Source organism: Microcaecilia unicolor, chromosome 1 (genome assembly GCF_901765095.1).
Source record: "Microcaecilia unicolor chromosome 1, aMicUni1.1, whole genome shotgun sequence".
In the NCBI taxonomy this organism is placed as follows: Eukaryota; Metazoa; Chordata; class Amphibia; order Gymnophiona; family Siphonopidae; genus Microcaecilia; species Microcaecilia unicolor.
Window position 1 is genome coordinate 304,071,690 of NC_044031.1, and position 18,353 is coordinate 304,090,042.

The 18,353-nt window shown below is 47.5% G+C and overlaps 1 protein-coding gene across 1 annotated transcript in view; it reads right to left on the bottom strand.

The window, feature by feature from the left end:
- Positions 1 to 18,353, bottom strand: part of MEI1 (meiotic double-stranded break formation protein 1) — a 669,052-nt gene that overhangs the window by 189,851 nt on the left and 460,848 nt on the right. The window contains exon 18 of the mRNA XM_030213469.1: positions 6,720 to 6,897. Within this exon, the coding sequence (XP_030069329.1) occupies positions 6,720 to 6,897 (178 nt within the window). The remainder of the gene's footprint in view (positions 1 to 6,719; positions 6,898 to 18,353) is intronic.

Consider the following 18,353-nt stretch of genomic DNA (forward strand, 5'->3'; position numbering starts at 1 on the left):
GATAGTGAGTGTGACTGTTGGGCAGATTGGATGGACCATTTAGATCTTTATCTGCTGTCATTTACTATGTTAACTGTGAACCGCAAGAAGTCAACCTCGGCATATACTGCAATACTGGAGAAATAAAAAGAGAAATGCATTTTCTATTGTACTTAATATAATAGAAAGATATCTGCAATGCATATTTTGCAAATGAACATATTCAAGTTAATAAATTCCAAAATAAAACACTTTTTGTTTTCTAATTTTGTTGTCTCGACATTTTATTTTTACATCATGTTGGTCCCAGTTTTTGTTTTCTGCTTTCCTGTCTGTTTTCTGCTAACTCTCTTTCCAGGGGCTGCTGTCAATTTGTCATTTCTCCTCTCTCCTCCTGTCTTGTTCCATTGCCTCACTACATCTGTCTCTGACATACTGTTGTTTCCCTTTTAACTCTTCCATCCCTTTCTTTTCTGCCTCTGTGAAGTGAAAGAGGCTATTAGAGCCAAAAGAACATCCTTCAAAGAAAGGAAAAATGATCCAAATAAAGAAAACAAGAAGCAACATAAGCACTGGCTAGTTAAATGCAAAGCATTGATAAAGAAGGCTAAAAGAGAATATGAAGAAAAACTTGCTAACGAGACAAAAACTCATAGTGACACCTTTTTCAGGTGCATCAGAAGCAGAAATCCTGTGAGAGAATCCGTGGGACTGTTAGATCATGAAGGAGCAAAAGGGGAACTCAGGGAGGACAAGGCCATAGTGGAGAGACTGAATGAATTCTTTTCTTTGGGCTTCATGAAAGAAGATGTAAGAGATCTACCTGTACCAGAAATGGTTTTCAAGAGTGACGATGTGGAGGAGCTGAAAGAAATCTCAGTGATCCTGGAAGACGTACTGAGCCAAATTGACAAATGAAAGAGTGATACATCACACCCCAGGGAACTGAAAGAACTCAAACATGAAATTGCTGATCTGCTGTTAGAGATCTGTAACCTGTTGTTAAAATCATCCATAGTACCTGAAGATTGGAGGGCGGGCAATGTAACATCAATTTTTTAAAAGGGTTCCAAGGGTGATCTGGGAAATTACAGACCGCTAAGCCTGACTTCAGTGCTGGCCTAAATAGTGGAAACCATTATAAACAATAAAATTATGGAACACATAGACAAACAAGGTTTAATGGGACAGAGTCAGCATGGATTCAGCTAAGGGGTTCACTCTGGGTAAATGACATTATTAGCTAGTCTCCATACCCTTAGCTAGTCTCCATACCCTTTTTCCCATAGTTTTAAAACTTGAATTTTTTTCCATAGCATTAAGAGATAGACTCTAGAAGGCACAGCAGGGCCTAGTTCAGTGGCGGGTGGACGTGAGGATTGCCTTGGTCACTTCTCTGCCTGGTGCAAAGGTGGCAGACCTCACGTGTCACCTAGATAGTATTTTAAATAGTGCTGGGGAGGAGATGGCTGTCTTAGTACATGTGGGTACCAATGACATAGGAAAATGTGGGAGAGAGGTTGTGGAAGCCACATTTGGGCTCTTAGGTAGAAAGCTCAAATCCAGAACCCCTAGGGTAGCATTTTCCGAAGTGCTACTTGCTCCGTGTGCAGGGCCCAAGAAACAGAAAGAGCTCCAGAGTCTTAATGCGTGGATGAGGCAATGGTGCAGGGAGGAGGGTTTTAGATTTGTAAGGAACTGGGCTACATTCTGGGGAATGATAGCTGAAAATGGACATGTGGCAAAATGAAAATTGGCGTGCATCTATTTTGGGCCTGAGATCTTACCACCACACATTCGTTTAGCAGTAAGGTCTCATGCGATAACCAGGTGGTAATCAACAGTGTGTGTACAATGCTGATTACCGCCGTGTGCCAGAAAATAAAGCAAAGATACTTACCTGTAGCAGGTATTCTCAGAGGACAACAGGTTGACTGTTCTCACATGTGGGGTCGACGTCCGTGTCGGCCCGGGAACCGGTCTTTTGCAAGAGCAAAATATTTAAAATGTTTTGCCAGAGTCTTCTAGCGCACGTGCAGCGCGCGGACTGCTTTCCCGCCCACCATGCGAGCGCGTCTCCTCAGTTAAATCAAAAAGCAAATGAAATAACACATAACAACTCCAAAGGGGAGGAGGGAGGGTTTGTAAGAACAATCAACCTGCTATCCTCGGAGAAAATGAAGATACATACTTGTAGCAGGCATTCTCCGAGGACAGCAGGCTGATTGTTCTCACGAATGGGTGACGTCGACGGCAGCCCCGAGATCGGAAATCTCCCTAGCAACAAAAGTTTGCTAGAGTCTTCGATCACGCGCAGGCGCACGCACGCACAGCCATCAGCTTCCCACCCATCGCGCGAGAGCCCCGTCAGTTTGATAACAAAGCAAAGAAGGAAAGACAACTCCAAAGGTGAGCCTGCTGTCCTCGGAGAATACCTGCTACAGGTATGTATCTTCATTTTCTCCGAGGACAAGCAGGCTGCTTGTTCTCACGAATGGGGTATCCCTAGCCCCCAGGCTCACTCAAAACAACAAAGAAAGGTCAATTAGGCCTCTAACAAGGATTGACATACGAAGAAAACATCTAACTGAGAGTGCAGCCTGCAACAGAATAAAAATGGGCCTTGGGGGTGGAGTTGGATCCTAAACCCCAAACAGATTCTGCAGCACCGACTGCCCAAACCGACTGTCATGTCGGGTATCCTGCTGAAGGCAGTAATGAGATGTGAATGTGTGGACTGAAGACCACTTCGCACCCTTGCAGATCTCATCTATAGTGGCTGACTTCAAGTGCGCCACTGACGCTGCCATGGCTCGAACACTATGAGCCGTGACATGACCCTCAAGAGTCAGCCCAGCTTGGGCGTAAGTGAAGGAAATGCAATCTGCTAGCCAATTGGAAATGGTGCGTTTCCCGACAGCAACTCCTTTTCTGTTGGGATCGAAAGAAACAAACATTTGGCCGGACTGTCTGAAGGGGCTTGTCCGCTCCACATAGAAGGCCAATGCTCTCTTGCAGTCCAATGTATGCAACTGACGTTCAGCAGGGCGGGTATGAGGACAGGGAAAAAATGTTGGCAAGACAATTGACTAGTTCAGATGGAACTCCGACACCACCTTTAGCAAGAACTTAGGGTGAATGCGAAGGACTACTCTGTTATGATGAAATTTAGTATAAGGAGCATCGGCTACCAAGGCTTGAAGCTCACTGACTCTACGAGATGAAGTAACAGCCACCAAGAAAATGACCTTCCAGGTCAAATACTTCAGATGGCAGGAATTCAGTGGCTCAAAAGGAGGCTTCATCAGCTGGGTGAGAACGATGTTGAGATCCCATGACACTGGCGGAGGTTTGACAGGGGGCTTTGACAAAAGCAAACCTCTCATGATGCAAACAACTAAAGGCTGTCCAGAGATAGGCTTACCCTCTACACGCTGATGATAAGCACTAATCGCACTAAGGTGAACCCTTATGGAGTTGGTCTTGAGACCAGACTCTGACAAATGTAGAAGGTATTCAAGCAGGGTCTGTGTAGGACAGGAACGAGGATCTAGAGCCTTGCTGTCACACCAGACAGCAAACCTCCTCCATTTGAAAGAATATCTCTTCTTAGTGGAATCTTTCCTGGAAGCAAGCAAGACTCGGGAAACACCCTCAGAAAGACCCAAGGAAGCAAACTCTACGCCCTCAACATCCAGGCCGTGAGAGCCAGGGACTGAAGGTTGGGATGCAGAAGCGCCCTCTCGTTCTGAGTAATGAGGGTTGGAAAACACTCCAACCTCCAAGAAGAGGGAACCAGATCTGACGCGGCCAGAAAGGAGCTATCAGAATCATGGTTCCGCAGTCTTGCTTGAGTTTCAGCAAAGTCTTCCCCACCAGAAGTATGGGAGGATATGCATACAGGAGGCCTGTCCCCCAATGAAGGAGAAAAGCATCCGACGCTAGCCTGCCGTAGGCCTGAAGTCTGGAACAGAACTGAGGGACCTTGTGATTGATCTGAGTGGCAAAAAGATCCACTGAGGGGGTGCCCCACGCTCGAAAGATCTTGCGTACCACGCTCGAGTTGAGCGACCACTCATGAGGTTGCATTATCCTGCTCAATCTGTCGGCCAGACTGTTGTTGATGCCTGCCAGATAAGTAGCTTGGAGAAACATGCCGTGACAGCAAGCCCACAGCCACATCCTGATGGCTTCCTGACACAGAGGGCGAGATCCGGTGCCTCCATGCTTGTTGACATAATACCTGATTGTCTGTCTGAATTTGAATAATTTGGTTGGACAGCCGATCTCTGAAAGCCCTTAGAGCATTCCAGATCGCTCGCAACTTCAGGAGATTGATCTGAAGACCTGATTCCTGGAGAGACCAAGCTCCTTGAGTGTGAAGCCCGTCTATATGGGCTCCCCACCCCAGGAGAGATGCATCCGTAGTCAGCACTTTTTGCGGCTGAGGAATTTGGAAGGGACGTCCCAAGGTCAAATTGGATCGAACTGTCCACCACTGAAGGGAATTGCAAAATTCGGTAGGTAGCTGGATTGCATCCACTAGATTCCCTGTGGCCTGAAACCACTGGGAAGCTAGGGTCCATTGAGCTGATCGCATGTGAAGACAGGCCATGGGAGTCACATGGACTGTGGAAGCCATATGGCCCAATAGTCTCAACATCTGCCGAGCTGTGACCTGTGAGACGCTCTGGCCCGGGAAACAGAGACAGAAGGTTGTCCGCCCTCACCTCTGGAAGATAGGCATGAGCCGTCTGTGAATCCAGCAGAGCTCCTATGAATTCTAGTTTCTGCATTGGAAGAAGATGGGACTTTGGATAATTTATGACAAACCCCAGTAGCTCCAGGATTTGAATAGTTACCTGCATGGACTGCATGCTCCTGCCTCTGAAGTGTTCTTCACCAGCCAATCATCGAGATAAGGGAATACATGCACTCCCAGTCTGCGTAGCGGCGCTGCAACTACCGCTAGGCATTTGGTAAACACCCTGGACGCAGACGCGAGCCCAAAGGGCAGCACACAATACTGAAAGTGCTGTGTTCCAAGACGAAATCGTAGACACTGCCTGTGAGCTGGCAGTATCGGGATGTGTGTATAAGCATCCTTTAAGTCCAGAGAGCATAGTCAATCGTTTTTCTGAATCATGGGAAGAAGAGTGCCCAGGGAAAGCATCCTGAACTTTTCTCGGACCAGGAATTTGTACAGGCCCCTTATGTCTAGAATGGGACGCATCCCCTCTGTTTTCTTTTGCACAAGGAAGTACCTGGAATAGAATCCCAGCCCTTCTTGACCTGGTGGAACGGGCTCGACTGCGTTGGCGCTGAGAAGGGCGGAGGGTTCCTCTACAAGTACCTGCCTCGGTACTGATGTCAATGTCGAAGGACCGGACAAAGCCTGAAAAAGTTTTTCTCGCTGGGTTTCTCAAGACACTTGAGTCCGTTTCTTCATATGAAGACACAGACTACAAGCAGCTGGGCTATGGTCAGGCCCAAGGCACTGGGTACACCACGAATGAGTGTCGGTACCTGAGATGGTCCGGTTGCACCGAGTACAATGTTTGAAGCTGCTGGGTGTCTTCGATGACATGGGAGGAAAAATGGCTTCGGCAAAATCAAACAACACGATTGTGCCAAAAAAGAAAAGGGCACAAAAGGGGAGAAACCCGACCGCGCGGCCTAAAGACCGGCCGCATCGAAAAAGAAATAAAACTTAAAAATTGGAGAAAAGTAAAACTAAACAAAAAATAAAGGAATAACTCTTTTTTTTAAAAAACAAAGTAAACAAAAAAACGCGAAAAACTCGCGAAAGTGAAGACTTTTTCCCGGGTCTAAACGAGGAGAACAGGAGTAATCTGCCGCACCTCGTTGCGGAAAAAAAAGAAACTGAAGGCGACTGAGGAGACGCACTCGCGCAGCGGGCGGGAAGGCAGTCCGCGCGTGCGCTGCACACGTACCAGAAGACTCTGGCAAAACGTTTTAAATATTTTGCTCTTGCAAAACGCCGGTTCACGGGCCGATGCGGACGTTGACCCCACATGTGAGAACAAGCAGCCTGCTTGTCATCAGAGAAAATATATTTTCTGGCGCACGTAAAAATTGAAATTACCACCCAGGCCATATGGGAGCCAGGCAGTAGTTCTGAAGTGGCGCGCATTGGGCATGCATAGGCGCCTACGTGGCTTAGTAAAAGGGCCCCCGTGTAGCCAGGCATAGGGTCATTACTAGAAATTTAAAAAACAAAAGCCTCAACCACTCAGGGAAGTCAGACTTTTCAACAAATCTCTATGGGGTTTCTATCATTGACTTTAGCCCAGCTGAAAAAAACAACAGTGGGAAAGAACTCCTAAAGAGGAAAAAAATACACCGTTGAAAAAAAAAAAAACAGCTTGGACTACAAAATAATCAAATTTATTTCTTTGCTGCCTATTAAACACCCTATCCTTTTTTGTCAAAAAAGACCACAATTCCTCACCAAAATTCTGTATGAAGCTTGAATGGAACGTGAGACAGTACTTAACTGAACTTGCATGCGTCCCTATATTTTCAATGCTGTTTCTTCTAACGTCAGCAGGTATGCTATAGGTAGAAATTCAACACCACGTTCCACAATGTACTTTCAAAGCTTCTTCAAACCCACATGAAGCCTAACTAAGTGGTCTGAACTATCTGGTCTCTCAGATCAAGAGTCTGTCATTAATCTTATCACAAACCCTTTGAAAATGAATTGAAAATCATCTCACCTATCTTCAAGAAGTGACATGAGGCACAGGATGAGTATGAGGCAGTACTGCTGGTCTCGAAGAGCACAGTCTACACCAAGGATGTTTGGGGACTCTGACAAAAGAATGAGACTTTCTGGGATGCTACAATTTAAATATGGTACACTCCTTTGCAGTAGAGCTGACACTTCTGTGAGTCCTGCAGTATGAAAACATGAGAATGAATGTGTAATCAGGAAGTGGAAAAGTGGTTTCAGCAGAAAGAAAATCTTTGAGGTAATATAACATTCAAGGTCATACAATATGTGGAGAACACATATTCAGTTAGGTTTAGTATTCACCTATATGTTATAACTTAATGGGCTATATATATTGTAGTGGTGTACAGGCCAAAAATGTTTAATTATGCATGCCACTTTGCGCAAATAGGTGCCATTAATATAGCATCAGAGGGTGCACCTGGCATGGGCATGCCAATGCCTTCTATAATGGAATCTTGATGCCAAGATGCCATCATAGAATTGGCACCAAGCACCTAGCAATGGGGCACCTAAACCGAAGCACCAATCTATAGAATTGCTGCCTATAAGGGCAATTCTATAATCTAAGCACCTGCACATCCCTAAGATACAGTAGGTTAAAATACTAAGGATTTACACATAGGAATTAATTGGGAAAAACCTTCAATATTTATTTTTTGTGCCCTGTAGCTACATACATTCTGCTTAAGCGGGACTGGCTGTCTGTCTTGTCCATCCATATACATTAGCAGTTGTGCACGTGTGGCCGGATAAAAAACAAAGGGCATGCAGGAGACTGATGCAGCACTGCAAAGGGCACCATGGAGGTTTCCAAGCCCTGCCAGCTTAAGGAAAATGTGTGCATAGTGAAGTCTAAAAATCACTGTGCTGACGGGGATTCCCAAGCCCCATTGGCTGAAGTAGAGGGGGAGGGAATAAGGAGAGAAAAGGGGGAATCAAGAGAGGAAAAGGAGTGGTATTCTCTATACTCACACATCCCACAACTCCGCCTCCCACAATGCACTACCCCTTCATACATACAATCATTATTCACACACTCAAGTCCATGTACTCACACATATGCAAGTGTGCATATACATAAACAGTCACAACCACTGTTCCCTCTAAGATGAGCAGGAATCCTGTACCTACAGTCACATAATAGTGAGGGATAGGCAAGATCTGCAAGACTTCAGGGAACCTGCCTGTCCCTAACGATTGAAAGCACAAAACTGAAGCACCACCCCCTACTGGCAGCAATGCAGTTGGAGGACTCTCATTCAGCTTAAAGGAAACGGTGGTCACAACCTCCCCTCAAACATACTCCCTCTACATATACAGCCTATTCTGTACACCTCCCTTCCCTCTGTGCAATCGTCCACTACACATACTACCAACTGAGAAAAGGGGAAAAGAAAAACTGTGCCACAATAAGGTGTGAATTTTAGAAGTTGAAGGTGCCTTTTACATGTATAAATAGTACATTTATATGTGTAAAACAGCATAAATGTATACAATGTGATTTTAAAGAAGATGCAGCTTATACACTTAGAAGGTAGACTGCAGGGATTTAAATGCAGAAAAAAGAGAGGTTCCGTGGTGTGATGCAGGAATGAAGTCATGTTCGAACAGAGCTCCTGCTATTCCCCCTCATCTAACGCTATTATCAGCCTCAAAGGGGAAAAATGAACCCTTGCATCGCCAGCATAACAATTTGGAGACCGAGTGGGGGCTTGCCTGACAGTCTCGAGTAAGAAGAAGGGCGGCGAAAATGCTTAGAAAAGACAAAGAGAAAGGCAAGGCCGCGGAACCTAAAATGGCGCCTGGGCAGCAATCGCCGACTTCGAGTGTTTGCTCGGCATGGACAGCTGAAATCACCGCAAAGGTAACAGCGGCGGTAGAGGCGGCTCTCGATAAAAAATTGCAAGCGCTGTTTGACCAAGCAGAATCCACCCACGAACGTCTTGACGGGTTTCACCTTGACCTGGACCACAAGCAGCAGCGGGTCAGTGATCTGGAAGACCGAACGGCAGCATCAGAACAACCTGCGGAGGCCCTACAGAAGAAAATCGTGGAGCTAGAAAATAAACTGGATGACCTAGAGAACAGGTCTTGTCATAATAATTTACGACTAATTGGGCTCTCGGAACAGATCAAGGACTTGGAGCTGGGGAGTTTTTTTAGAGACCTGGCTTCCGAGCACATTAAAGCTGAATAACTTACTGGGCCCACTGCATATCGAGAGAACGCACCGGCTGGGGCCAAGGCGACAGGGCGCGATGAGACCATGGGGGGTAATATTGAAGATTCTTCACTACGGGCACAAACAGGCGATATTGCAGGCTGTACGGGCTGGAGGAGAGCTTAGCCATGAAGGCCAAAGAATCCTCTGCTTCCAGGATTATTCTGCACTTGTGGCCGCGGCACAAAAGGAGTTTGCGCCCGTGTGTGCGGCCCTACATGAGAGAAGAATCAGGTTTGCACTGATTAATCCTGCGAAACTGAAGGTTCAACATGAGGGTGCGGAGAAATTCTTTGAAGAGGTGTCTGCAGCTAAAGACTTTCTTAAAAGTTTGTCACAGGAGTCTGCAACTTGATGCCAAAAGGGACGACAATTGGGAGTTTCTGAGGGAGAAAAAGGAAGCAGAGAGAGGTGTAGGCTGGGACGCCTCTCTCTTTACTACACATTTAACAACATATTTGGGCTAATTCCGACAGGATATGGTTAAGCTTGTATCTTGAAACGTGGGGGGGATTTCCTCCCCAATTAAAAGGAGTAAGATCTTACAGACTTTAAATAGACAAAAAGTACATATAGCAATGCTACAGGAGACACACTTAACAGCAGTGGAACATAAGAAGTTATGTAAATGGTGGGTGGGGGACTATGTGGAGAGTCCGTCGCCTAAAAGGAAGGCGGGAGTTATCATCTTATTCCGCAAGGGGCTCCATATTACTAAGAAGCGGGTAATTGCGGACCTGATGGGAAGATATGTTTTCTTAGAGGCCCATGTGAACAACCAACCTTTTTTACTAATTAATGTGTATGCACCGAATCAATATAACAGGAGGTTTTATCAGACCCTGGTGAGACATGTGCACTCCTTTGACCAGCTGCCTATAATTATGGGGGTGGGACTTTAACTCAGTCTATGACCTGTTATTGGATAGTACTGGTGCCTCCAGAGTGGGGCTCGTGAACTTGACAAAGGGAGTCCCACGGCTGTGTTCTACGTTAACATAGTAACATAGTAGGTGACGGCAGAAAAAGACCTGCACGGCCCATCCAGTCTGCTCAACAAGATAAACTCATATACGCTACTTTATATGTATACCTGACCTTGATTTGTATCTGCCATTTTCAGGGCACAGATCGTAGAAGTCTGCCCACTACTAGCCCCGCCTCCCAACCACTAGCCCCGCCTCCCAACCACTGGTGCTGCCACCCAATCTCCACTAAGCTTCTGAGGATCCATTCTCTATCATTAGCGGGCTTACGGCACAGGTCTCTAAGAGAGTGATTTAGTAAAAACGTATAAAATTTGCAAAGTCAGCTCCATGAACTAGTAACACTGCTACTTTCCACTAAAATTAATAAAGAATGGTGTGAGCTAAGCAAATACAAACGACTACAGTATATACCAAGATATAGCTCAGCAGATGGCAAAATACATAAAGCCAGGTCACACTTAAAATCTCTTGGTACACAATCACTGCACATGCTAAACTATTGTGGTACAAAACAGTCAAATAATACTCCAATCAACCCGGAAGCCAGCTCCTGCGCCGGCTCTCCTAACAGCTGCTCATCTCATCTTCCTTCATTTATTTTACTGCCCTTCGACAATATCACTTCCAGCTTCTTTAATACCGAGGTGGAAAACACATCTCACTGAGAAAATACGATCCCAGTTGGAAGGAATACTGTATATTCAAAACATGGTATGAATTTTCACAGCTCTGCTGCTTAGATAATTTCATCTCGCCACAGAATTGCACTATGTTAACAGGCCAGAACGAGCTCATTAGAAAATAGCAAATGCAGGCACTTGATGTACATTGCATATTTAATGTGCTTGATTTCTTATTCTTTCCAGAAGCAGTCTCGTTTTCACCATACTTTAGCTATATTCTTTATTTAAACAGATTCCCACAATTCATGATGGCGTCTTGCCCAGTCAAGTGAAAATATTCCCGGCTGGATACTGAATTTAGACCTAAACAGATTCCAAGCTTATCACCTTGAAAAGGGATCCCTAGTGGTGCACAACCAAGACATTTTCCCCACTGCTAGCATAAAGGGAAAGGGAATGGGACTTGATATACCGCCTTTTTATGGTTTACAAACAGGCACTTCTTTTGTACCTGGGGCATTGGAGGGTTGACTTGCCCAGAGTCACAAGGAGAGATCATAAATCTTTAGCCAGCATAAACTCATTCTGCCAGGGAGGTCACTGACTTGGTTAGACCTACAGATATACATTTTCAAAAATAAGCAATTGTGCAGCCAGCTTTATTTCTATATAAGCCCATGCTTGCACAGAAAAGTGTATAGATAAAATCTCACCATTTTCGGACTGGATGCCCATTGCCTAGGCACTTAAATATCTGGAATAATCCCAACCACACATTCACCAGGTTTATTTCTTACATTGATATGGAGGTATAACAAGAAGTATCCATTGGGAGTTCAGTAAGCCCTGGAGACTTTTTGTGAAAAATGTCTGAGCAATAATAGTTGGAATTTATTGGTTGCACAAGTTCTGGCGGATTATGAAAGCACTAGTGTGTCATTGATGAAGAAACCAAAAATGGGGCACCTTATTGGATAGCACATATTACCAAGAGGTGCAACAGATAAGTTGATTGGTCTAATGTTATGGACAATGAATTGATTTTTTTTTTGTACAAATCTGGGGCCACACTGAAATTCCTATTTTTGAGTGTCCTATAAAAATAGATCATGGTGGTAGTGGCGGCGGCCTTGCGGAAGCAGGGTATTCTGGTGCACCCGTATCTGGACGATTGGTTGATTCGGGCCAAGTCCCAGTCGGAGAGCGAGGAGTCTACTGCTCGAGTGGTGCAGTTTCTTCAGTCTCTGGGCTGGGTAGTGAACTTCGGCAAGAGTCACCTGGTGCCGTCGCAGTCGCTGGAGTACCTGGGGGTTCTATTCGATACCAGGAACGGTCGGGTCTTTCTGCCGGGCCCCCGGATTCGCAAGTTGCAGAATCAGATTCGGCTATTTCTGTCGGAGGCAGCTCCGACGGCCCAGGAGTACCTGCAAGTCCTGGGGTTAATGGCGGCCACCATAGAGGTAGTTCCGTGGGCCCGGGCGCATATGCGGCAGTTGCAGTCAGCTCTTCTCAGTCGGTGGGCGCCTCTGTCGCAGGAGTTGGATTTACGCCTTCAGCTGCCGGTAACCCCACGCCTCAGTCTCCAGTGGTGGCTAGATCCAGGCAATCTGGAAAAGGGAATGCCGTTGGAGGCTCCGCAGTGGGTGGTTCTCGTCACAGACGCCAGTCTTCAGGGCTGGGGAGCTCATTGTCTCGGTCAGGTAGCTCAAGGACGCTGGTCTCAGGTAGAAGCTCAGTGGTCCATCAATCGTTTGGAAACCCGGGCCATTCGACTAGCGCTTCAGGCGTTTCAGAGTGTACTGGTGCGGAAAGCAGTCCGGGTGTTTTGCGACAACGCCACCGCCGTGGCTTATATCAACTGTCAGGGGGGCACAAAGAGTCAGGCGGTCGCGGAGGAGGCGGCGCTGTTGTGTCAATGGGCGGAGGTTCATCTTCTAGCGCTCTCCGCGGCACATGTGGCTGGAGTAGACAACGTGGAGGCAGATTACCTAAGCAGGCATGCTCCAAACCCCGGAGAGTGGTCGCTTCATCGGTCGGTGTTCAATCGCATTGTGTCGGTCTGGGGACTTCCCGTGATGGATCTCATGGCAACGGCCCACAATACTCAGGTTCAGAGGTTTTTCAGTCGCCGGAGGGATCCTCGAGCGGAAGGCATAGATGCGCTTCTAATGCCGTGGCCGCAGGAGTTGCTGTATGTGTTTCCCCCATGGCCGTTGGTCGGTCGAGTGATTCAGTGCATCGCTCGGCACCCCGGACAAGTGATTTTGTTAGCACCGAATTGGCCGCGTCGGCCGTGGTACGGAGATCTGGTGCGGTTGGCGATAGCGGATCCTCTGCCGTTGTCAGATTCAGGGGTGTTGTGTCAGGGACCGATAGTTATGCCAGATCCGGATCGGTTCTCGCTTACGGCTTGGCTCTTGAGAGGCACAGGTTAAGGAAGAAAGGTTTTTCGTCCAGAGTAATCGATACGATGTTGAGTTCGCGTAGGCAGTCCACTTCGCTGGCGTATGTCCGGGTCTGGAGAGTTTTTGAGCATTGGTGTGCAGGTAGACAGGTTCTTCCCTTTCGAGCGTCGGTGACAGATGTCTTGGAGTTTTTACAGGATGGTATGGACAGGGGTTTGGCCTTGTCCTCTTTGAAGGTGCAGGTGGCGGCTTTGTCGTGTTTCCGTGGGAAGCTCCAGGGAAAGTCGTTAGCTTCTAGTCCTGATGTGGTTCGATTTTTGAAGGGTGTTAAGTTATTGCGCCCGCCCCGGCGGCGGATGGTGCCTCCGTGGGATTTGAATCTCGTTTTGGATGCTTTGGTGAGGCCGCCGTTTGAGCCCTTGGTTTCTGTTTCAGATAAGGATCTGTCCCTAAAGACGGTGTTCTTGGTGGCTATTACTTCAGCTCGGCGGGTGTCAGAACTTCAGGCTTTGTCTTGTAGAGAGCCCTTTTTGTCTTTTTCCAAGGAGAAGGTTTCGTTGCGCCCGGTGCCGTCTTTTGTGCCCAAGGTGGTTTCAGAGTTTCATGTGAATCAAGTGATTTCCTTGCCAGTTTTGGGTGACTTGGCCGGGGATGCAGAGCAGCGTCGACTGGCCAAGTTAGATGTGCGAAGAGTCTTGCGCTGTTACATTTCCAGAACTCGACACTATAGGCTTTCTGATCGTTTGTTCGTTCTCCATGGTGGTGCAAGGAAGGGCGCGGCAGCTTCCAAAGCTACGATAGCTAGATGGTTGAAGGAGTCAATTGCTTCGGCGTATTTGCTGAAGGGCCGCGTGGTCCCTAAGGAATTTTCGGCTCATTCTACCAGGGGAATGGCGGCCTCCTGAGTGAAAGCACTCAGTAATAGTTTATGTATATATATTATGAGGGGGCTTCTATGATGTGATAGACCAAGTACTGCTTTATTAGGCTCACAATTTTCCGGTTCTCTTTGAATAAATGCCAGCGAGCACTCGGTAATACGCTAATAATTCACCCCATTTTGTTAAAAATGTTATGTTTATAAAAATATTTTTGGGTGCCATCCACTTTGGAGGTACAATTCTTCAGAGAGTTGGTTTTGCAGTTAAACACGTAGTGCAGAAGTGAAAGTATCCTTAACCAATTAACATAATGAAAAATGTATTCAGGATGCCGAGGGTAAAGCCGTTTCCCTAAGCCTCCCACTTTTTTTTTTGTATTTCTAGATTCACTTCATGTTGGATCTAGTCGATGCATGGTGCCTATATCACCCGGGAGAGAGAGACTATACTCATCTCTCTAGAGTGCATGACACACTATCGCGCATTGACTATATTCTGGTTTCGCCAAATAGTGTACCCTGGTTACAACAGGCGGCGATAGGGCCGGCACAGGTGTCGGACCACGCTTTTGTGTGGATTTCATTTGTGTGTGTGGGGGGGGGGGGGGGGGATGGGATCCCGAGAGCTCGCTGGAGGTTTCCCAGAGAACTTTACTACGACCCCCAGTTCGCCCCCTATATACAATCCCAATGGAGAAAATACTCAGAGTTCAATGAGAATAGTTACCATGAAGATCCGATACTATTTTGGGAAGCGGCCAAAGCCGTGTTGAGAGGAGCCATCATCTCATATTATTCCTATAAGAAAAGATCCCGAGAGACAGAGATAATCAGGATGGGGAACGTAGTGGGGCAGGCGCGCCAGCGGTTTGGAAACAGCCCAACGAGCTTTAATAAATCTAGGCTATTGGAGGCTCAGACATCTTTGAACCAGTTAATCCATGCCAAAGCACAAAAATCAAATTATTACTATTGCTATCAGTTATACAATCATGCGAACAAGCAAGGGAAATTGCTGGCGCGACTGGTGAAGCAGGTGGGGGGCTCAAGATACGTGTCACAAATTAGGGATGCACGTGGAGGTATTCAACATACTTTGGAGGGTGTGAATGAGGTATTCCGGCAGTTCTATGAGATTTGTATTCCCCTCCAGAGGACCAGGGGCTCCAGGCCGAGTGGTATTTAGCAGGACAACAACTTCTTAAGCTCATAGAGACGCAAAAAATCAGCCTCAATAGGGTAATTTCAGAAGATGAGGTGAGCTGGGGTATACGTGCCAGCCCGTTGCACAAATCACCGGGAGTGGATGGGCTCTCTTCCGAGTTCTATAAGCTTCTTAGCTCAGATAGTATGCCTTGCCTGACAGAGGTCTTCAATCGGTTTGTAGAAATGGGAGTTTTGCCAGACTCTTTGCGGAAAGCACAAACAATGGTCTTGCTAAAGCCAGGCCGTGATCCTCTCCTAGCTAGTTCATATAGACCTATTTCTTTACTCTCCTTTGAAACGAAATTATTGGCAAACAGGCTGGCACGGATATTGCCAGGGATAGTAGAGGAGTCCCAGGTGGGTTTCGTACGAGAAAGATCAGTAGCCCGCAATATGAGACAGATCTTGGGGGCACTGGAAAGCTTACATGATTTATCATCCCCTGCTTTAATAATTAGCTTTGATGCCGAAAAGGCATTTGACCATGTCAAATGGGACTTTATGTTTGCCACCTTGAGGGCCTTTGGGATGGAGGGGTTCTTCTTGAAAGCCATAGAGACTTTATACCAAAGACCTACTGCGGAGGTTTGGGTTAATGGGCAGGCCTCTGGAACATTTGAGATTGCCAGGGATACCCGACAGGGGTGTCCCCTCTCACCTCTTCTTTTCGTGTTGGTGCTAGATCCCCTTATTAGAGAAATTCAGAGCACAGAAGAGGTGAGAGGGGTACAGATACAGACTACTTCCTTTAAGATCTCTGCCTTTGCCGATGACCTCCTAACTATGATACAGGACCCCCAGGTGTCCTTGCCGTCCCTGCTGGATATTTTTGCTGAATTTGGGGATTATTCTGGATTTCATCTTAATCTAGACAAATCTAAGGTTATGACACTCCACATGAGAGAGGAACAATGGAAAAGTTTACATTGTCCATTTAAAAGAGCGGGGAGTGCGTTTACATACCTGGGAATCCAGCTTACTAAAGACCCCAAGCAGCTCTATAGAACTAATATAGAGTATCTGCTAGAAAGTACCAAGAGAACATTGGGAAGATGGGAAGGACTGCCGATATCGTTGGTGGGCCGCATCTCGTTGTTCAACATGGTGCTTTTCCCCAAATGGCTATACTTTCTGCAAACAATACCATTATACCTCAAACACTGGGAAGTGAGAGCTTTGCAAAAACTGCTTTCAAAATTTTGGGGGGCAAGGAAAAGACCTCAGATACGGTTTTCACAACTAGTAATTTATAGTAGTAGGCATCCGATGCCAGTCTGCCGTGGGCCTGAAGCCTGGAACAGAACTGAGGGACTTTGTGGTTGGCTCGAGATGCAAAGAGATCTACCAAGGGGGTGCCCCACACCTGGAAGATCCGGCGCACTACTCTGGAGTTGAGCGACCACTCGTGAGGTTGCATAATCCTGCTCAACCTGTTGGCCAGACTGTTGTTTACGCCTGCCAGGTATGTGGCTTGGAGCAACATGTCATAACGGCGAGCCCACAGCCACATGCTGACGGCTTCCTGACACAGGGGGCGAGATCCGGTGCCCCCCTGCTTGTTGATGTAATACATGGCAACCTGGATGTCTGTCTGAATTTGGATAATTTTGTGGGACAGCCGATCTCTGAAAGCCTTCAGAGCATTCCAGACCGCTCGTAACTCCAGGAGATTGATCTGCAGATCGCGTTCCTGGAGGGACCAGCTTCCCTGGGTGTGAAGTCCATCGACATGAGCTCCCCACCCCAGGAGAGATGCATCCGTAGTCAGCACTTTTTGTGGCTGAGGAATTTGGAAAGGGCGTCCCAGAGTCAAATTGGACCAAATCGTCCACCAGTACAGGGATTTGAGAAAACTCGTGGACAGGTGGATCACGTCCTCTAGATCCCCAGCAGCCTGAAACCACTGGGAAGCTAGGGTCCATTGAGCAGATTGCATGTGAAGACGAGCCATGGGAGTCACATGAACTGTGGAGGCCATGTGGCCAAGCAATCTCAACATCTGCCGAGCTGTGATCTGCTGGGACGCTCGTACCTGGGAGACAAGGGACAACAGATTGTTGGCCCTTGTCTCCGGAAGATAGGCACGAGCCATCCGAGAATCCAGCAGAGCTCCTATGAATTCGAGTCTCTGTACTAGGAGAAGATGGGACTTTGGATAATTTATCACAAACCCCAGTAGCTCCAGGAGTCGAATAGTCATCTGCAAGGACTGCTGAGCTCCCGCCTTGGATGTGTTCTTCACCAGCCAATCGTCGAGATAAGGGAACACGTGCACTCCCAGCCTGCGAAGCGCTGCTGCTACCACAGCCAGGCACTTCGTGAACACCCTGGGCGCAGAGGCGAGCCCAAAGTACTAGAAGTGACGTGTGCCCAGCTGAAATCGCAGATACTGCCTGTGAGCTGGCAGTATCGGGATGTGCGTGTAGGCGTCCTTCAAGTCCAGAGAGCATAGCCAATCGTTTTCCTGAATCATGGGAAGAAGGGTGCCCAGGGAAAGCATCCTGAACTTTTCCTTGACCAGATATTTGTTCAGGGCCCTTAGGTCTAGGATGGGATGCATCCCCCCTGTTTTCTTTTCCACAAGGAAGTACCTGGAATAGAATCCCAGCCCTTCTTGCCCGGATGGCACGGGCTCGACCGCATTGGCGCTGAGAAGGGCGGAGAGTTCCTCTGCAAGTACCTGCTTGTGCTGGAAGCTGTAGGACTGAGCTCCTGGTGGGCAATTTGGAGGCTTCGGGGCCAAATTGAGGGTGTATCCTTGCCGGACTATTTAAAGAACCCAACGGTCGGAGGTTATAAGAGGCCACCTTTGGTGAAAAACTTTCAACCTCCCCCCGACTGGTAGATCGCCCGGCACGGATACGTTGATGTTGGCTATGCTCTGCTGGAGCCAGTCAAAAGCTCGTCCCCTGCTTTTGCTGGGGAGCCGTGGGGCCTTGCTGAGGCGCACGCTGCTGACGAGAGCGAGCGCGCTGGGGCTTAGCCTGGGCCGCAGGCTGGTGAGAGGGAGGATTGTACCTACGCTTACCAGAAGAGTAGGGAACAGCCCTCCTTCCCCCATAAAAACGTCTACCTGAGGAGGTAGATGCTGAAGGCTGCCGGCGGGAGAATTTGTCGAAAGCGTTATCCCGCTGGTGGAGCTGTTCTACCACCTGTTCGACTTTCTCTCCAAAAATGTTGTCCGCTCGGCAAGGGGAGTCCGCAATTCGCTGCTGGATCCTATTCTCCAGGTCGGAGGCACGCAGCCATGAGAGTCTGCGCATCACCACACCTTGAGCAGCGGCCCTGGA